This window comes from Felis catus, chromosome D3 (assembly GCF_018350175.1).
Source record: "Felis catus isolate Fca126 chromosome D3, F.catus_Fca126_mat1.0, whole genome shotgun sequence".
In the NCBI taxonomy this organism is placed as follows: Eukaryota; Metazoa; Chordata; class Mammalia; order Carnivora; family Felidae; genus Felis; species Felis catus.
In genome coordinates this window covers 46625931-46643456 of record NC_058379.1, presented here as the reverse complement: position 1 = coordinate 46643456, position 17526 = coordinate 46625931, and the positions used below count along the sequence as shown (strand labels likewise).

Sequence of the window (17526 nt, the reverse complement as noted above, 5' to 3'; positions counted from 1 at the left end):
CGTTCCCACCTGACTCGAAACTGGCCTGAACACACATACTGTTTGTCACCTCTGTGCCTTTGCTCATCAAGACCAAGGCCTGAGATGTTCTTCTAGCCATCATTTTCACCTGACTACATCCTTTAAAACTCAGGGATCTCCTACTTTAGGAAGCCAATGGGTTAGAAGCATTTCCTCAGTGGCCCCATGATAATACGCTCTCTGAGCATAACCTTGCTATATGTTTGGTTTGTGTTTGGCTCTTCTCTCAGATTTACTAAATACTTACCAAAAGGTGATAACCTAGGGTAGTGTTGCTCTAATTTAGACCACCTGCACTGGAATCATTTTTAGGAGCTTGTTAAAAATGCCTTCCTAAACCCTACCTCATAGCTACTGAGTCAGATTCTCAAAGGAGGGCTAATTTGTACAACTAAAATTTGCAAGCCACTGGCCTGTGGCTGGACAAAGCGTAACCCAGAGCTCACCCAGGTCAACTGGGAGCTAGAGCTCAGTCTTTCTGGTTTTCACAAGAAAGCCAATTATAATGTGCACTGGGCAAATTATACTCTAGTGAAGAAGAGACACATCTTTTATCGATCAACTTTCCCGTCTCCTGCTCCCGAACCCTTGCTGTCCTTTTCTCTTTCCTAGCTTCCAAGTCTCCTCCCTCTACTATGTATCTCTTGGGGAGGATATGAGCTTAACCATTTTTTTTCTACAAGATATACCACCAACAGAATTCAAAAATATGTAAGAAACACCAAACAGTACATCATGACTGTCAATGTGTATCTGCATCGATTCAGATCCGTAGGTGTATACTTGCCACCACAATTTGCTTAAGGAAGCAATCAACTAGGAAAGTTATACAGCAAAGGAATAGCCACACACACGCACATGTGTGTCTTTTAAAAATCAAATATGCACTGTCCTTTTAGTTGGCAGAAGCATAAGAGTGCAAACTCTATAATCATTGACTTGCACAATATTCAACAATTCCTTGTTATCTGTGACATCTGAAATACTTCACTTGCTCAAATACTTAGCTATCATGTGCTAAAATCAGACCCTAACCTAATAAAAAAATCTTAAATATTTTAACACCACAAAGGTACATGTCACATTATTAGACCACACCTCCAAGCTGTGACAAATTATGTGTTCAGAGTACATATACATTAGAGATTTCTCTCATCATAGGCCAAATCTAATACAAAAATACATTTGACGCTCATAAATTAGAAGATCCATTTAAGAGCCTCCAAAATAGGAACGAGGAAGGAGTGATGCCAACATAAAAAAGCACACGTAGATCCAAATTGTTCTGGTTACAGGATTATTTTCTTCATCCACGAGGGGGTAAAGAGCAAGTCACACCAAGCTAAGTTTCTAGGCAGATCACAGTTCACAGGCTGGTTAAGTCATGGCACGCAGACCAGAAAATGTTATGAACTACTCAACTCAAAAATGTTCTCAGATTTCAGTCTAATAGTACTATACCTGCACTGTGGTTTTTGTTAGAGACTTTAGAATCATTACCTACCCCATTAGGTAGGTAGGTAGGTACTCTCCATACTCTACGGCCCTGTTAACACACACAAACCACAGGGGCTATCTGGCACCAAACATAGGAAGAGTTATAAACAGACCTACTCTTTGACTATTAAAGTGGTCAGTGAACTGAATACAAACTTATTTGAATCCTGAAATCTCTCTGGAGAGATACAAATAAATTTTTAAAGCAGTGAGTGCAGGAATAGTTTTTGTTTAATCCTAAAGTACAGGGCTTCATGTAACCTTTGAACACTGAATAATAGTTCAAACAATATTTGAACTGAAAATTCAAGTGAGTATGACCTGAACCAAGAACTTTGGGTTCAGAATGCTCCACAACCCTAACTGGGAAGTCTGGCTTATATGCTAGGGCCAGATTTCACAAATTCATAATATTCTTCCCTTAAGCCTCAATGAAATTAGGCTTCCAATATTTTTAAACACCAAATGTTTTCTTCAGAAAGCATCTACTTGGCTTCTGCATCTGCTCATTCACTGAATGTAAGATAGCAATCTTTTCTCTCTGGCTAGTGTCCAAAATCCAGGCAGGATTCACACCAGAAAGAGTCCATGCGAATAAAACACTTTGGAAGTGAGGAATCATGAATATAATTTAGTCAAAGTCAGTGAGGAATAATTATTTCTTTCAGAGAAATTATCATACCCTCAGAATCAGATGAAGTAGGTTAAAGCTGTCAACATCCTAGCTGCTCCTCCTAGGTTTTATTTTGAAAAGAAATATTAAAGTATTAATATCATATGAGATCATGCTTCAGCTACAAGGATATGTAAATAAATGACACCCCAAGAGGATACTCTCTTTAGCACAGTATAAATTTTAAAAAATCTAACCTTAAGCCTGAGCCAAGTTAGGCACACAATTATGGCAGACATTCTCAAGTGACTGAGGTATTTAGACTCTTCAAAAACAAAGGTATGCAGCACTGGGCTAAGGGGTGAATTAGATGACAACAAAAATTAGCAATGAAGGATTAAAAATTAACTTTGAACTCCTTTTATAGAATAACCTGAGCTAAGGAGACAATGATTAAAGCCTGGCAACAGACAGCCCAGCAAATCCTTCACCAGCAAATATTCTGAGGAAAAAAAATCACCTATGTTCATTTAAGAATAACCTTGTCAAGTAATTTGTTAAAAGACCTCCAAAAGTTGGTAACGAGATAATTTATCACAAAGATAAGGAAACTCCTAAAATATAGGTATTATTTATCTAGCCAATAGACCAGGCTTTCTAATAAATTAGCAAAACAGTTCTACTTTTGATTGTAAAACTATCTATTTGCTTCTACTTGGTTGGCTTTCAAAGGAAAAAAGTGTTCATTACTTTGAAACATTCTGTAGACGATCTGGAGATAAGTATTTTTGATGACACAACTTCAGCTGAAGCGCATTTGTGTTTTAATAAGGAAAACATGAAATTCTGGGTTATTAACACATTTTGTTTTACAAGAATATTCTGTCTGTGGTCAAGAGATCTGTGTTCTATTCACTGCTCCACTGATAACAGGAATAATTGATTGGGATCAATTAGCCTTTTTGTGCCTGAGTTTGTCTAGACAACGGGAATAAGAATATCTGTGCTATGTTATTCACAAGTTAGAGGATAAAATAAAACACTAGAAAGCACTTTTATTTTTTTTCAAAACACAATATAAATGCTATGTCATAATACTGTTGATAATTTTACAGGTGCCTCCTAGTGTTATATGCAGTCGGATGTGTGCTTAAGGTAGGCGTTCCTAGAAGATCACAGGTGGAATATTTAGTTTGCTTTTATTTTAAAAATAATAAATCACAAAACTAAAATGTTTGAACAAGGTCACTTAACCCTCTCCCCAGGTGGTTAGTTATAATTACTAGTATCCTCATTATTATTACTTTTTAGCTATACGTTTAAAAGAGGAGATCTTTAATATGTCAGCCTAACTGGGAAAATGTGTCCCTGGCACAGGTGGTTTTCAGAAGAAAAGCCGGTCTTCGGGCTTCCAGAAGAGCTGTGTCCTCTGCTTTCATTTTAAAGTGCAGAACCTGGTAGGGAGGGACAGAACAGGAAGTCCGAGTCTATCACTGAGGAACCAGTTCCCTCAGGGAGGCCAGAGCAGCATGGATGCGGACATGCAATCTGTTTTCAAAGTCGTAGCCAGAGAAATCCTCCTGTAAGACCAAAGAGGAGATTTATGAACTCTATGAACTGAGCCTTCTGAAACACTGCAACATAAGCCACACGATTTTGTGCTTCCTGAAGTAAAATCTCTCATACTGCTTCCCATCCACTCAATTTTATTTCCCAAACCTCAAACTTCGGGTTCATTTCTAAAATGTCCAGGAGGATGTCAATGCTGTCTTTGGAAAATTGTCTTCATGTTATTCCTGAAATAGTAGTCTTGAACTGTGCTCAATCTAACCTGCTATTAGAAATTCTTCATTCAAGACTATAGTTATGGGGGCGCCTGGGTGGCTCAGTCGGTTAAGTCGACTTTGGCTCAGGTCATGATCTCACAGTTCGTGAGTTTGAGCCCTGCGTCAGGCTCTGTGCTGACAGCTCAGAGCCTGGAGCCTGCTTCAGATTCTATGTCTCCCTCTCCCTGTGCCCCTCCCCTGAAGTGTGTTTTTAAAGCAGGATGGGCGATTTCATTGAGTTTCTTATATTAGTAATTTCACTTAAACATCAAGGGCTCACCAAATCAATTAGTTATTACTTTTCCTTTCCAGAAATATCAATCAGAACAATCATCTCACAAAACTTCTTGAATCCAGACTCAAGTGGACACAACAGAGGGTAAGAAGGGCCGCGGAAAAAGGTAGATACAGTATTTTTACCTTTGCTTGAAGAAGTAGAGTTCTGCCTCTTGCTACAGTCTATGAATGTAAGAAAAACATAATATCTTTTAATATCTATATTTGGACACACTCAAGCAGAAAATGTTATAACAGGATAGATTAATTAAAACAATTCACAGTAGACACAGAGGTGAGTCAACTGCTCATTCTAGTTTAGTTACTCAATTTTTCTTTAATGATGCTTGTTAAGTTCACACTAAGGCATTACTAAATAATTGTGCATAACCCTCATTATACAACAAGAGATTAACAACTTGGAAGAGTTATTATGGCTTAAGATCTTAGGGAGCAACCTAAAACTGATGATCATTACGAAGTTTACTTGACATCAGTAAGTTAGACCTTTGGAATGCATTACTGGTTGAGAACATCAGCTTCACGTTTCCAGAAATGGACCAGGCTTGTTATATTTTAAGTACACATTTTAAGGCCATATTAAGAGTAAAACTTTTCCTAAAGAATATGGTGTTAGGGTTTTCTACAAAAAATGGCAAAACTTGCCTTTTCTACTTTGGTAAAATTAGAATTTCAAATGACTTACCAATTACAAGCCTATATTTGGCGAGATGGGCTACATATTTAAGGGTCAGTCTTGAATCATATTTCTGTTGATTTGGCTCTAATTTTAGAAAGCCTATTTATTTGAAAGTATAATGAACTTACTAAAAATTAGAATCTCATAAGCTTGTATTATGTAACTGAGTTTCTAAAAGAAGGTAGCAAGCAAATCCACTCGTTTAAAAACAAAACTTCCCCAGTATACTTAAATACGTAACTGTCAAATTTATATGGCATTCTGAAATTTTTAAAGCAATCACCACATCATCCTCATTTATTCTCACCATAATCTCCATTCACTTGGCAAGGCAGGTATTTTTTATCCTGTTTTACATATTAGGAGGAAGATACATGGTTGAGGAACATAACCAGCCTCCTACACTAAGGTGAAGGCAGAGTTAGAATCCGAATGCAAATCCGTGTTCTTCTGAATAAGCCGTACTACTTCATACCCTACCATTCTAAAAAAGGCAATGATTTTCCCCTCGAGTTTTTGTCCAAAAAGGTACATTTATACTGCTCATTCCAGAGAAGAAACTGCCTCAGTAAACATAGTAAAAGAGGATGACTCACTTCTTGCATTTTTCCTGCATGAAATCAAGGAAAACAAAACCAAAAACCCACCATGTTCAATTCACTGACTTTAAACAAAGGATGCTTTGTGCCTGCTCACCTGTGCATTTTTGCTGATGAACGTTACTTAAACTATATGAGGCCTTACCTCCGGTTTGTCTAACAGAAGACAGCCAAGTTCATAGCAAGCATATGGCTGGACGTATAAGTTATTCTGACGACACAACTCATCTTTAACAGCGCGCTGAAAGAACTGAAAGTAATACAAAAGTTACTACAATTAACTCATTTTCCCACCTAAGGTTCATCGCATCTTCAGGAGGCAGAAGGGGGGACTTATCTCTGTATTCTAGATGTTTATTTTGGCACCCTTATTTCTTCCCATCCTCATCCATATCTACAAGCCCGCTGCATGCTTGCCTCCAGGCTATGCTACCCATTGGTCAGCTCGATTTGTGCTTCTTCTATTTCCAGTTGACAACGTAGCCTCTACTGATCTTAATGCGGAAAACATCATGATCTGCATCTCAAAGTAACATACCAATATTTAAAACAGGAAGCACACAAGCCAAGAATCAGCTCCTGACACGTATCTTGACTGTATCTTGCGGATACTTAAGTATGTGATCTAAAGCAGGTTACTCAGAGCTGTGTAATAACTATCATGACCCTGTGCTGAAAAAGTAATTTAAAATTACAAAATAAAAGTATGTCAACACTCTAGGATTTAAAAGTCAAAGTCCCCTACTACTGTACATGAACTCTTTTAAAGAGTAATCAAAATTACACTGGGCTATACTTCAAAACATCCAACGACACAAAAACTTTAGAAAAATTCCCCCAACTATATTTGAAAATAATGAATGGTTCTCTTCCATATAGTATGTACACAGAATATCTTAAGCTAACACTTTTCTAGACTTTACCTCCAGGGTTGCTTTGGTAATCTGCAGTTACAGACAGGAAAAGTGAACGCACACTAACATATCTGATCATCTTGGGGATTTATCTAACTATGAGGCTTCATTTTGCTCCTTTAAAACTGTCTGCATCCTTATTTCCTCCTTCTCCAACTGAGACTGTCATCTCTGCCAGAAGAAAAGCCTGTGTATAAAGAAGCAATGTAAGAATCTGAGGTTACACGTTACTAACTAGTATTCTCCACCAGCACCTTCCAGCATCTGAGAGGAGAGGACACGGATCGGTAGAGGGTGAAGCTCACCCTGCGGCGAAAGGTCTGGTTTTGTTGAATGCTTTTTCCACTGTCCTTATTCCTAAGCACACATACAGGCTTTCACAGTCTATGTTCCTTGGCCACAGCATTAACGGTTTACCTGAACAGCATCTTCTGAGTTTCCCAGACATTTGTGTATGGCACCAAGAAGCAAATACTTTAATCCAACAACAGATGAATCATCCACTTCATGGCAAGCTTAAGGAGAAGTGAAAACAGCAGCAAGGATAATAATTCACTTAATTTCTTAAACATCATCATGAGTTAAGTATCATGAGTTCATTGACCTGAATATTCAGTTCACAATCCTGCCCCCTGAAACTCAGAAGGCTCCTTTTCCTCATCCATTAGTGAATACCCTTATTCAAAGAAAGGCAAAGATATCAAACATCTGGGCATCCAGAGGACTTGGAATTATATCATATTGTTAGTAGGAACAAGAAACCAATCTGCACAGGCTCCATACTGCGTGCAGGATTCTAACTATATGACATTCTGGAAAAGGCAAAACTCTGGAGGCAGTAGTTCCCAGAAGTCTGGGGGAGGGAGAGGAAGGGAGGAACAGCTGGAAGACAGGGGATTTTTAGGGCAGTGAAATATTCTGCAGGATACTACCTCTAAGTGTGGCTACATGTCAGTACGTATTTGTCAAATCACAGAATGTATGAAACAAAGAATGAACTCTAATGTATGACTAAACCCTAACGATGTGTCAGCATTGGTTCACTGGCTGTAACAAATGTATCCATCTGGGTGAGGAGGGGGGGTGAGTAGGGGGGTGGGAGGGGTGGCAATGTTGATGGGGAGGCTATGTGTATGGGGAAGTGAGGGGTGTGGTATGTGGAAACTCTAGTACTTTGTTTAATTTTGCTAAGAACCTAAAACTACTCTATAAAAATACTTCTAAAAAATTCTATCATATTAACTTTATAAGCCATATGGCGGGCACCTTTCCACATTTGTACTGATGCACTGCACTCATCACTGAGGGGGCATCCGCCGTGACCCCTCCACTTCAAGAAGCTTGCCATCTACCACGCAGGATGGGCACACATGTTGGAGGATGTTACAGGAGTTTTTCCAAGGAAATGAAAAGGGTGGAAAATTGGAAACACAGTGGAGCTAACAGAGGAGGAAAGGAAGTTAACGGTTTCTATGGACCAACAGAGATACTGAGATTTGGTAAGATTTTATAAATAGACACACATACATATGTACACACATATACACACACACCTTGGTTTGTGGCTGGTTTAAGCCTCAATAAAAAGGTGAAATTTGAGTAAAGACCTGAAGGAAATGAGTGAAGGAGCCACATGGATGTTCAGAAGCGCATTTGCAGACAGAAAGAAGAGAAAGTGCAAAGGCACTGAAGCCAGCGTGTGCCTGGTGTGTTCAAGAACAGTGAAGTGAGTGTGGCTGGAGCCTGGTGAGCAAGCAGGAGGAGCAGTGAGAGGCAGTGGGGTGGACGAGGGGGGAGAGTCGTGGACAGATCACAGAGCCCTGTAGGCCACTGAATGGACTTGGGCATTTACTTTAAATGATATGAAACCACAGAGGGTTCTGAGACCCAAAATAACATGACTTCATTTAATAGGATCACTCTGGGCACTATGTTGAGGATATACAGAAATATTTTTAAAATGCAGAGGAAGAGGGGTACCTGGGCGGCTAGGTTGGTTAAGTGCCCAACTTTGGCTCAGGTCATGATCTCACAGCTCGTGTTTGAGCCCTGCACTGGGCTCTGTGTTTACAGCTCACAGCCTAGAAGCCTGCCTCGGACTCTGTCTCCCTCTCCTGCCTGTGCTCTCTTTGTCTCTCTGCTCCTCCCCTGCTTGTGTGCTCATTCCCTCTCTCTCGCTCCCCCTTGCTCCCCCTCAAAAATAAACATTTAAATGTTTAAAAATAAATGGATAAATAAAATGCTGAGGAAGAATGCAGTGCACAAGGTGGGGGAAGGGCTACAAATGAAACCACAAGATGAGCATTGTAAGAATCCAAGTACATCTGCTGATGAAGGAAGTTACAGATGGGGGGTCTGAGAAGCTGAATACACAAAGCTGGGTCAGCATTTAATTAATGCATTTGATTGCTTTCATCCACTACCAGTTTTTTTTCTGGAACTATTACTCTACAGAGATCTTCTCTGTACTCTACATGGCTGAATAGATTTGGATCATTACTGCTTAACACTGGGGAATGATAGAAACTAATGAATCGATCTCAAAACTGCACTAATATTTAACAAAGATACTAAAGAATTATATCATGTTTACTCAAGAGCCTCCCTTTCTCCATGACCACATCATTGCTATTTATTTTGATACCTGGAAAGGGATTCAGAGAATATTTAGTCACATTAAGTGATAATCATTTCTATGCCTGTCAATTATAGCCTATTTTATATGTGCATTTGTGTCTGAATTCTCTCTACACAGTCTCGCATTTGTGCATTACAAAGAATAAAATTCTGTATTGTTCCTTAGAGTTAGACATTGCTAGACATTCTAGACTTGCATCAACAACCAGGGATTATTTATTCTCCGTGAACTTTTCCCATAGCTGTAATAAAAATGACTTTATGAAGGCTATATTACCATAACCTATGGTCCTGGGTTTTTTTTGTTTTTTGTTTTTGTTGTTGTTTTTTTTTTTAGTATTTATTTATTTTTGAGAGAGAGAGAGTGAGAGCGAGCAAGCAGGGGAGGGGCAGAGAGAGAGGGAGACACAGAATCTGAAGCAGGTTCCAGGCTCTGAGCTGTGAATACAGAGCCCGGTGCAGGGCTCGAACTCATGGACTGTGAGATCATGACCTGAACCGTAGTGGGACACTCAACCAACTGAGCCACACACGCGGCCCCCTATGTTTTTTTTAAAAAATACATGAATCAAAAATCTAGGCTTCTAATTACACTCCTAGGTATTTACTCAAGAGAAAGGAGTATATGATGTCCACATAAAAGACAAGTACACTTATGATGTATACTTATGTTTGTAGCAGCTTTACTCATGATGGCTAAAAAAACCCAGGAACAAATCAAACGTCCGACGTCCGTTAACAGGAGAAAGGATAAACACACCATGGTACAGATTTAGCCCCACAGTGGAGTGTCGCTCAGCAGGTGTAAGGAACGAACTACCGGTACGGGCTACAACATGGATCACTCCCACAGGTGCTATGCTGAACAAAGGAAGCCAAGCCGAGCAATGAAAAGTACACATGGTCTGAACTTCTATGAAGTTCAAGGACAGGCAAAAGTAATCTGTGGAGAGAGAAATCAGAACAGCGGCTGCCTTGGGGTGGGGACTGACCGAGAAGGTGCCCAAGGGAAATTATAGGGGTGGTTAGAAATGTTCTAGATCTTCATTGTGGTGGTGGATGCCAGCATGCATATATTTGTCAAAACTCAATGAAGCAGATACTACCTGTTCATTTTAATAGACATGAATCAAACTTATATAAAACAAAGGGCTTTTGCTGGGGGAAAAAATGTATGCATCCAGCAATCCCCAGGGCAATAAGAGTCGGCAACACTTTGCAGTCAGTGCGCCTCAGCACACACCGCTAATGATGCGAGCATGTCCACACATTCTCGTGCTGCCTACACCTGTCACCTATATGCAACAGAGCGTTCTTCACCACTCCACCATCTAATCCAAGAATGGCAGATCTGTACTCTCTGAATCAGATAACGCTAACGGGAAACCGAAGAAACCGGCCGATGAGTAGAGTTTTTTTTTACCTTGACTCATCCTCTGCAGGTTGGGGAAGGAGCAGTTGGGGAGGGCTTTCCACAGGTATAACACTTCGATGGAGGCCAGTACACACAACGCTCTGGTGGGAGCTACTTTCCGAAACCTCTCTGCCTGCAAGTGTGAGAATGATCACGCTGGGTTTGGGAAAACGAATTCAAATAAAAACATATACTCGAGACATTAAAAAATGCGCAGTTCATCTCTGACATCAACAACCCCCTCCAACAAAGCTAACAATGAGAACTTCTCTCTATATAAAAATTTTTGGCTTTCTAACCTTTAACGTATGATAGATATGCCTTTCATTCATTATTCAACTCCATCTACTGTTAAGATCCAGGGTGCATTCAGAAAACAGGATGAAAGTGGATTCATTTCAGTTTAAATCCAAGGAATTTATAAAAGCTGGGTGACCAGTAATAATAAATGGGTTTACGTGGAAGATGTAATTAATACTAGATGCATTTTAGTTATGGCCTATTGACTTTTTAATTTTTTACTTAGTCCTAGTGGCCTCAGTGGTATTCCACATTATAATCCAGTTTATACTCAAGCTAAGTCACTCAATGTTCATTCATTAGTAACAAACTAAAATCATGGAAAATGCAGGATATGACAAGTTGTCATGTAACCCACAGTGATTCCACTAACTTTTTTTCCTAAAAAGTGTAGAATAAATTAGGGTCTTTGTCCCTGCAGTACTGGGCCTTTCTACTGGTACATTTGATGCATGTTTTTATTTTTTAGAAGGTCCAAATGTGATGTGTTCAGTAAATTATTGAGACTCAATAGTCTGTATCTCTTGCCTAGATTCTGCCAATTTCGATGCTTCTGAAACCACCCAACTCCTTAGACAGGTGCTTTCCCTTTCCAGATGTGCTCATTAGCTCTACAGGGTCTGTAATGTGTCTACCCACTCAAAGAAATAACAGCTGTTTTAATCACGTGCAGCAAAACCAGCACTTTCCATTCAAAAGAGAAGTATGCCCATGGGGGTAAATTTTCTCCACAGTGGCAAAGTGCACTGGCAAGTAAGTCGCTGGCTTGGATTAGGATTTCCTAAAACTTGTCCAAGATGGTGTCGGTTACAAATGCCTGTCACAAACACACACCAGATCAATAGGCTCCAACATACCTTTTTCACTGAGAATTGTTCAATCTGATTGTTTTTCCTTTTGAAGAGCTTCTGAACTTCTTTAAACACTATCTGCGCCCCATCCACGTCACCGGTGGCTCCCTGACAAACTGCAAGAAACACCATTGTTGTACTCCCTAAGTATCAGGGGGAAAATGCCACGGAAAGACGCTCAGGCTGATGGTACTTGGAAAACGTTACCAAAGAAAAACATGGGAGGGAGCAAGTGTTACATAGAGGCCTACAACATCCTGTTGATTGTCACACCACTGACTCAACATCTACTTCCTTGGGTTCCCAGAGTTTTGTGGGGACATACAGGAAAACCGTGGTCCTGGTCCTCTTGTTGGGCGCTAGTCTTGGACGTGACAAAATTCCCAGCTATTGGCACAGTGTGGTCTAGCTGAGGCCCACATACTCAGAGAGTGGAATAAAAAGGAATCTAGGAAAGAATGATAAGGAGCCAAGAAGATCATGAAGCTTCATGGTGGATGGAGGGTACCTCTCTGTGTCTGGAAAGAAAGTCATGAAATTAATCTTACACATGTTCGTGGGCCACCTACCGCCTACAAGCCACCAGCAAGAACATGGAAGAAAACACATGCTTTAACCCTAAAGAAATGTAAATTTCAGCTGGAGAAAGAAGATACACACATGGTCCCATAGCTATAATGTATATGTTGATAAGAGCCTTGAGGGTAGGAAAACCAAAGTGCTTTTGGAAAGCCTCAGGAAGAGAAAGGAAACATTTCTTTCTGGAGTGATCAGGAGCTAGGAGTCAGTCTGAGAGCCTTGGAGGATGGTAAGATTTTGGTAGCCTGCACACAATCTTCATCCTACCCCAAGCCCCAGGCAAAGACTTAATCATACTTGCTTCGCTTTGTATCTCTGAAGGTGAAACTTTACCAACTTTACCAACCACTCTTCTCAACTACAATGGCACTGAATTCATTTATATCAATTTTTTTTCTTAGATGTTGTCTTTGGCACATATTTTTCAATCCCCAGCTGGAATGTCCATTGATTTCCTAATTCCTCCTTTATTCGAGCGCTCCTAAAACTAGGTGGTCCTCTATTCACATTTTGGGGTGTGGTCAAGCAGAGCACCGGGCCATGGCATGTCACAGGATGACACCTGTCAGCAGGGCCGAAGAAGCAAAGGCACCAAGACTCAGAGAAGGCTGTGGATGTCAAGGTGATGGGAGAAGCAGAAGATTTTCTGCTGGGAGCATGAGGGATTAAGCTGAATGTTCAAGGGAGGGATAACCACATTCCGTTAGGAAAGCGGCCCTGGTCAAAAGGACGGGGTCTGATTTCATCCAAAATGACCTCATCTCCTGCAGCTTTGGCATCTCAAAAACATAAGGAAATGCAGTGATTGTTTTGTATACCAACCCCATCAGGCTATAGATCAGAGAATGTAAAGGTCCAAGAAAGTTAAAAGACTTGCCTAAGGTCACCCAGTAAGCAAATGAAAAAGAGTAATGTCTGCGTCATCTAGTCTGACACCCTTCTCCGACAATCTGTAACTTCTTTAGTCACATAGTTTAAAAAAGGGACAGATGGTGGTGATGGCTGCATAACAGTGTACATGCACACTATGCCACTGAACTCAAAAATGGTGAAAATGGTAGATTTTACATCATGTGGATTTTACGACAATTGAACAGTACAGAAAACTCAGTCCCTGGTGGCAGTGTTTCTGGTCCCTGAACACCCATCCTCTCTAGCTCTGCCTGTCGACATGTACCTGTCCTTCAGGGCCAATTCAAATGGCAGCTCCTGCGAGATGGCAGATAGCTTGACGAAGTGATCGTCCCCTTCCTGTGTATGCTTTGTAGTGGAGCTTCTGACACCTCTTACCATCTGCACAAAATCCCCTTGCAAAGGCAGAGACTAGTCTTTCATGCTTTATCAGCTCCCACAAACTGGTATAGTCCTGGGATTTCCAGTATTTGGAGAAAAAATACTCCTCTATATAGTCACGTTGCACATTTATTTGTGTTCCATGATCAACAAAGATTAAAAAAGAAACAGCTGCCCACGAGTGACTATGTGATTCAATAACATGTTAACGACTGATGGCTGTGCTGTCGTGAAGACCTCTGCTTTTCAGTTCATGCATTCAACACGCTGGGCACACGGAGGCTACTCAGGAAATAGCTGGCACTTTCATCGGAGATGCCTGTGGGTTCTATAAAACAACTTTTTTTTTTTTATGTTTATTTTAGTTTTGACAGAACGACAGAGCATGAGCAGGGGACGGGCAGAGAGAGAGAGAGAGGGAGACACAGAACCTGAAGCAGGCTCCAGGCTCTGAGCTGTCAGCACAGAGCCTGACGCGGGGCTTGAACCCACAGACCGCGAGACCATGACCTGAGCTGAGGTCGGATGCTCAGCTGACTGAGCCACCGAGGCGCCCCTGTAAAACAACTCTTAAGGCATGAGACAAAGTATATTCACCACTATACTGAAAATAATCCTATTCAAACATAAGCTACAGAGCCATACAAAAATGGATGCCCTAGGGGGACTGTAGTCAAGAGTGTAGGTATAAAGAGCTTTCATGTTGACTCAAAATGAACCGCAGTTTTAGAACATCCGGGATATGCACCCTTGCCACTGTTAATTCTCTTAAATAGATCAGTTAGGGGAATGGAATGACAGAAATTGCTTCATTAAACGCAAATATTCAGGGAAATAAGGAGAGATTTAAAATTATGTTTGAATTTCAAAGAATCACTTATATGGCCGTGTAAGGAGAGTTTATCAGAAGCAGAAAATGTACAGCCACTTGGTACTTTTCTTTAATTTCCACCTCTGCAAGTGTACATCATGATGGCATGACGGCACTTTATGCATCTCGGGGCACAGACATCCCTTTCTCCACCAGGTGGCAGCATATCTTTATCTCCTGAGAAGAGGCCAAAACATGCATGCACTCTTACTCATATCAGCAATGACAAGGGGTCTCTGCTAAATGATATGCAGTGTTCAAATACCTCATGTTCTACAAAATCACACTGTAAATTTAAGAAGGTTTTAATAAGTAAAACAAGGTTGGAGCAGACTACTCAAATGCAACTTTGTAACCAGGGCACTAATGACCCAAACAAAAATATTAGCACAATTTAAAAGACATGTTAAATTCCTTAAAAAATATTTAAATTCTTAAAAACTAAAAACCATATTGTAGAAAGTAAAGGATAGGAGTTAAGGGTAGGCTGAGGCTGCTTAGGGCAAAATACACAGAAACCCTCACAATAAGCGTTTTCAAAACAGAGCCTATGACCAAACCAGCCGAGAGGGGGAGCTGGTGTGCAGGACTGAGTCAGTCACCGCTGGGTGTCTAGGTAGCACAGAACATTAACATGCTACGGAAAAGGAAGGAGAGGAAGGAGAACCCCACATCTTCTTGACGTCTCCCTCCCATGCGCCAATGTGTGTGGTGAACTCACCATAGAAATAAGCGACTCACCTGCAGTTAAATAGGCGTAATAGCACTGGGACCACCTGGACTCATTTTTCAGCCTCTCAAAGGAATCAAATGCATCCTTGAAATTCAGCTCTATCATGCTGCACCAACCTATGAAAGAAATACTTTTAGTATGGGACCCTAAAGTCATGATTCATATCCCGTCTTTAAGCTAGGAATCTGAGACAGCTGACCATCTTTGTCTCAGTGCCACATGCACGCTACCTGAAAACCTGAAGACTTTTTTTTCTCTTAAGTATTTTCAATGTGACATTTTGCATAAGGCAAGACAGCACTTCTGGTTTCACAACCCATTAAGCAGTATGGAAGCAGTACACAGAATGACATAAAGATTTCCATGAAAACACTCTAATTTGTATCCTACCCTCCAATTTGGGTGGTGAGATTAATCTAAGCACAGGAGTACTTCTCCAAGAGTAGGCACAGACACAGAGAAAGAAGGAATACTGTTAGATTATATACATAGTGAGGATCTCAAAAAGTCTTCAAGCACCCGGGTGCTCCTTAATGATTATTAATTCTCGAACCCTTGTGAGAAGTAGAGACAACAAGCCAGTTAGAGATTAAGTACTTACCCCCCCTCCCTCTGCAGGTTGGCAGCAGAGCTGAGAAAGAACCCCCTCTTTCCGAGATCAAAGCACCAGGAGACAGGCATTCTGGGAAGAAGTGGCAGCCACAAAAATGCAGGGAATTCTACCCTCATTTTTACAACAGTACCTGCCATTGCCACGTCCCCCTGTGTGCCTGGGCACCTGGCGTACTTCTGATTCTACTAGGGGCTTGCTAAGGTGGCGGACGGTGTTCTCATTTTACCAAGGAGAAAATCTAAGGCACAGAGAGGTGGGTGGGACTTGCTCAAGGCCACAGAGCTTATTAGAGGGAACTGCCGAGGACTCAAGGCCACTGCTCTCTGCTATCTACCTCCTGCTATATCTGCTTCCTCGTGAAGTACTTGTGCCATCTTGGACCTGCCTTTTTAGTACAGGGATGAGAGAGACCCACACTCCCAGAAAATCCAGTGTCAATTCTATGGGATAGGAGAAGTAGACACAGGACAGTAAAAACCAGGGCTGACAATGTCCATCCTGTAAGATGGGAATTAAGTGCAAAATATGTAGAGGTGCCAATGAATCTGAATCAGAAGCTGAGTTACAACTGGGCTTCTTTTTCTTGGGTTAACCTTGCTAATAGGCCTCAGGGTTAGGCTGTGATGATTTCCAAGCTTCCTTCAGCTCTAACCCTCCACACTGCCACAGACCTGAAAATGCCGCACCAAAAAAAGAGGCCATCACAATCATTGTGCAATACATGCACATATCAAATCATTAGGCCACACAACTTGAACTAATACAGTATATGTCGATTATATCTCAGTAAAAGTGGAAGAAAAATAGACAGCAGTATCTTAAGAACGAAAAAAAGGCCAGCAAATTTAGGCCTTAATTCAAGTTCTTTGGAATACATTCCATCCTACATTATGGCTACTATCCAGAGCTCCAGCAGGGTTTATATCATATACAAATATTTTTTCCACTGGATTATACCTCACCTCTTTTCCCTAACCCATAACAGGTATTTAAAACACAATATTGTTTTACTAGGAAGTGCCCAGTCTTTTAGTTTGTACTTCTCTTTAAAAAGATTTAGAGGCGCCTGGGTGGCTCAGACAGTTGAGCGTCTGACTTCAGCTCATGTCATGATCTCACAGCTCATGGGTTCGAGCCCCACGTCAGGCTCTGTGCTGATAGCCCAGAGCCTGGAGCCTGCTTCAGATTCTGTGTCTCCCCCTCTCTCTGCCCCTCCCCCACTTGTGTTCTATCTCTGTCTCTCTGTCTCAAAAATAAACATTAAAAAAATTTTTTTTAAAGATTTAAAGTTATTCAGGAAGACAACTATGTCCACAGCATATCAGCAAGTGGCAAGCATCCCAGGGTCCCAACCTGACAGGTGTCAAATGCCTCCTGTGCACCCCCCATTTGTCCTTTCCTCTCTGCAGGGGGCCTTAGAGTTCCAGTCTTCCTGTTGATTCCATCACTACCTCATCATTTCTCCTCACCCTGGCCCCCTCATTCCCTTTCTAGGTGCTGTATGATGTGACCTTGCCCTACTGGGCTGAAACCCTAACAAATATGAAGCCCTTATTACAACGTGTCATTGTTTCAAACCCAAACTTGTATGGATTCTCCTCCACATGACAGAGCAACTGCTACAAAAAAGGACTGTGGAATTACTAGGGTAAACAGGGCAGAATTTAGTGCAGTCAGCAAAAAACTGAGTAACAGCTTTGGGGAAGAGGGAAAAAGCTGTAAGCAAGTAAGTATTTCCATGTCTGTTTATAAATGTGTCTGCAGGAGGGAGGCGAGCAGAAGGAAGGAA

The 17526-nt window shown here is 41.1% G+C and overlaps 1 protein-coding gene across 1 annotated transcript in view; it reads right to left on the bottom strand.

The window, feature by feature from the left end:
- Nucleotides 1–2938: 2938 nt before the first annotated feature.
- The window catches only part of TTC39C (tetratricopeptide repeat domain 39C), a 107932-nt gene continuing 93344 nt past the window's right edge, over nucleotides 2939–17526 (bottom strand). Inside the window, exons 8-14 of the mRNA XM_003995073.5 lie at nucleotides 15133–15240; nucleotides 11655–11764; nucleotides 10507–10630; nucleotides 6864–6961; nucleotides 5678–5782; nucleotides 4378–4416; nucleotides 2939–3711 (exon numbers count right to left, since the gene is read on the bottom strand). Coding sequence (XP_003995122.3) covers nucleotides 3622–3711; nucleotides 4378–4416; nucleotides 5678–5782; nucleotides 6864–6961; nucleotides 10507–10630; nucleotides 11655–11764; nucleotides 15133–15240 — 674 coding nt within the window. The 3' untranslated portion in view covers nucleotides 2939–3621. The remainder of the gene's footprint in view (nucleotides 3712–4377; nucleotides 4417–5677; nucleotides 5783–6863; nucleotides 6962–10506; nucleotides 10631–11654; nucleotides 11765–15132; nucleotides 15241–17526) is intronic.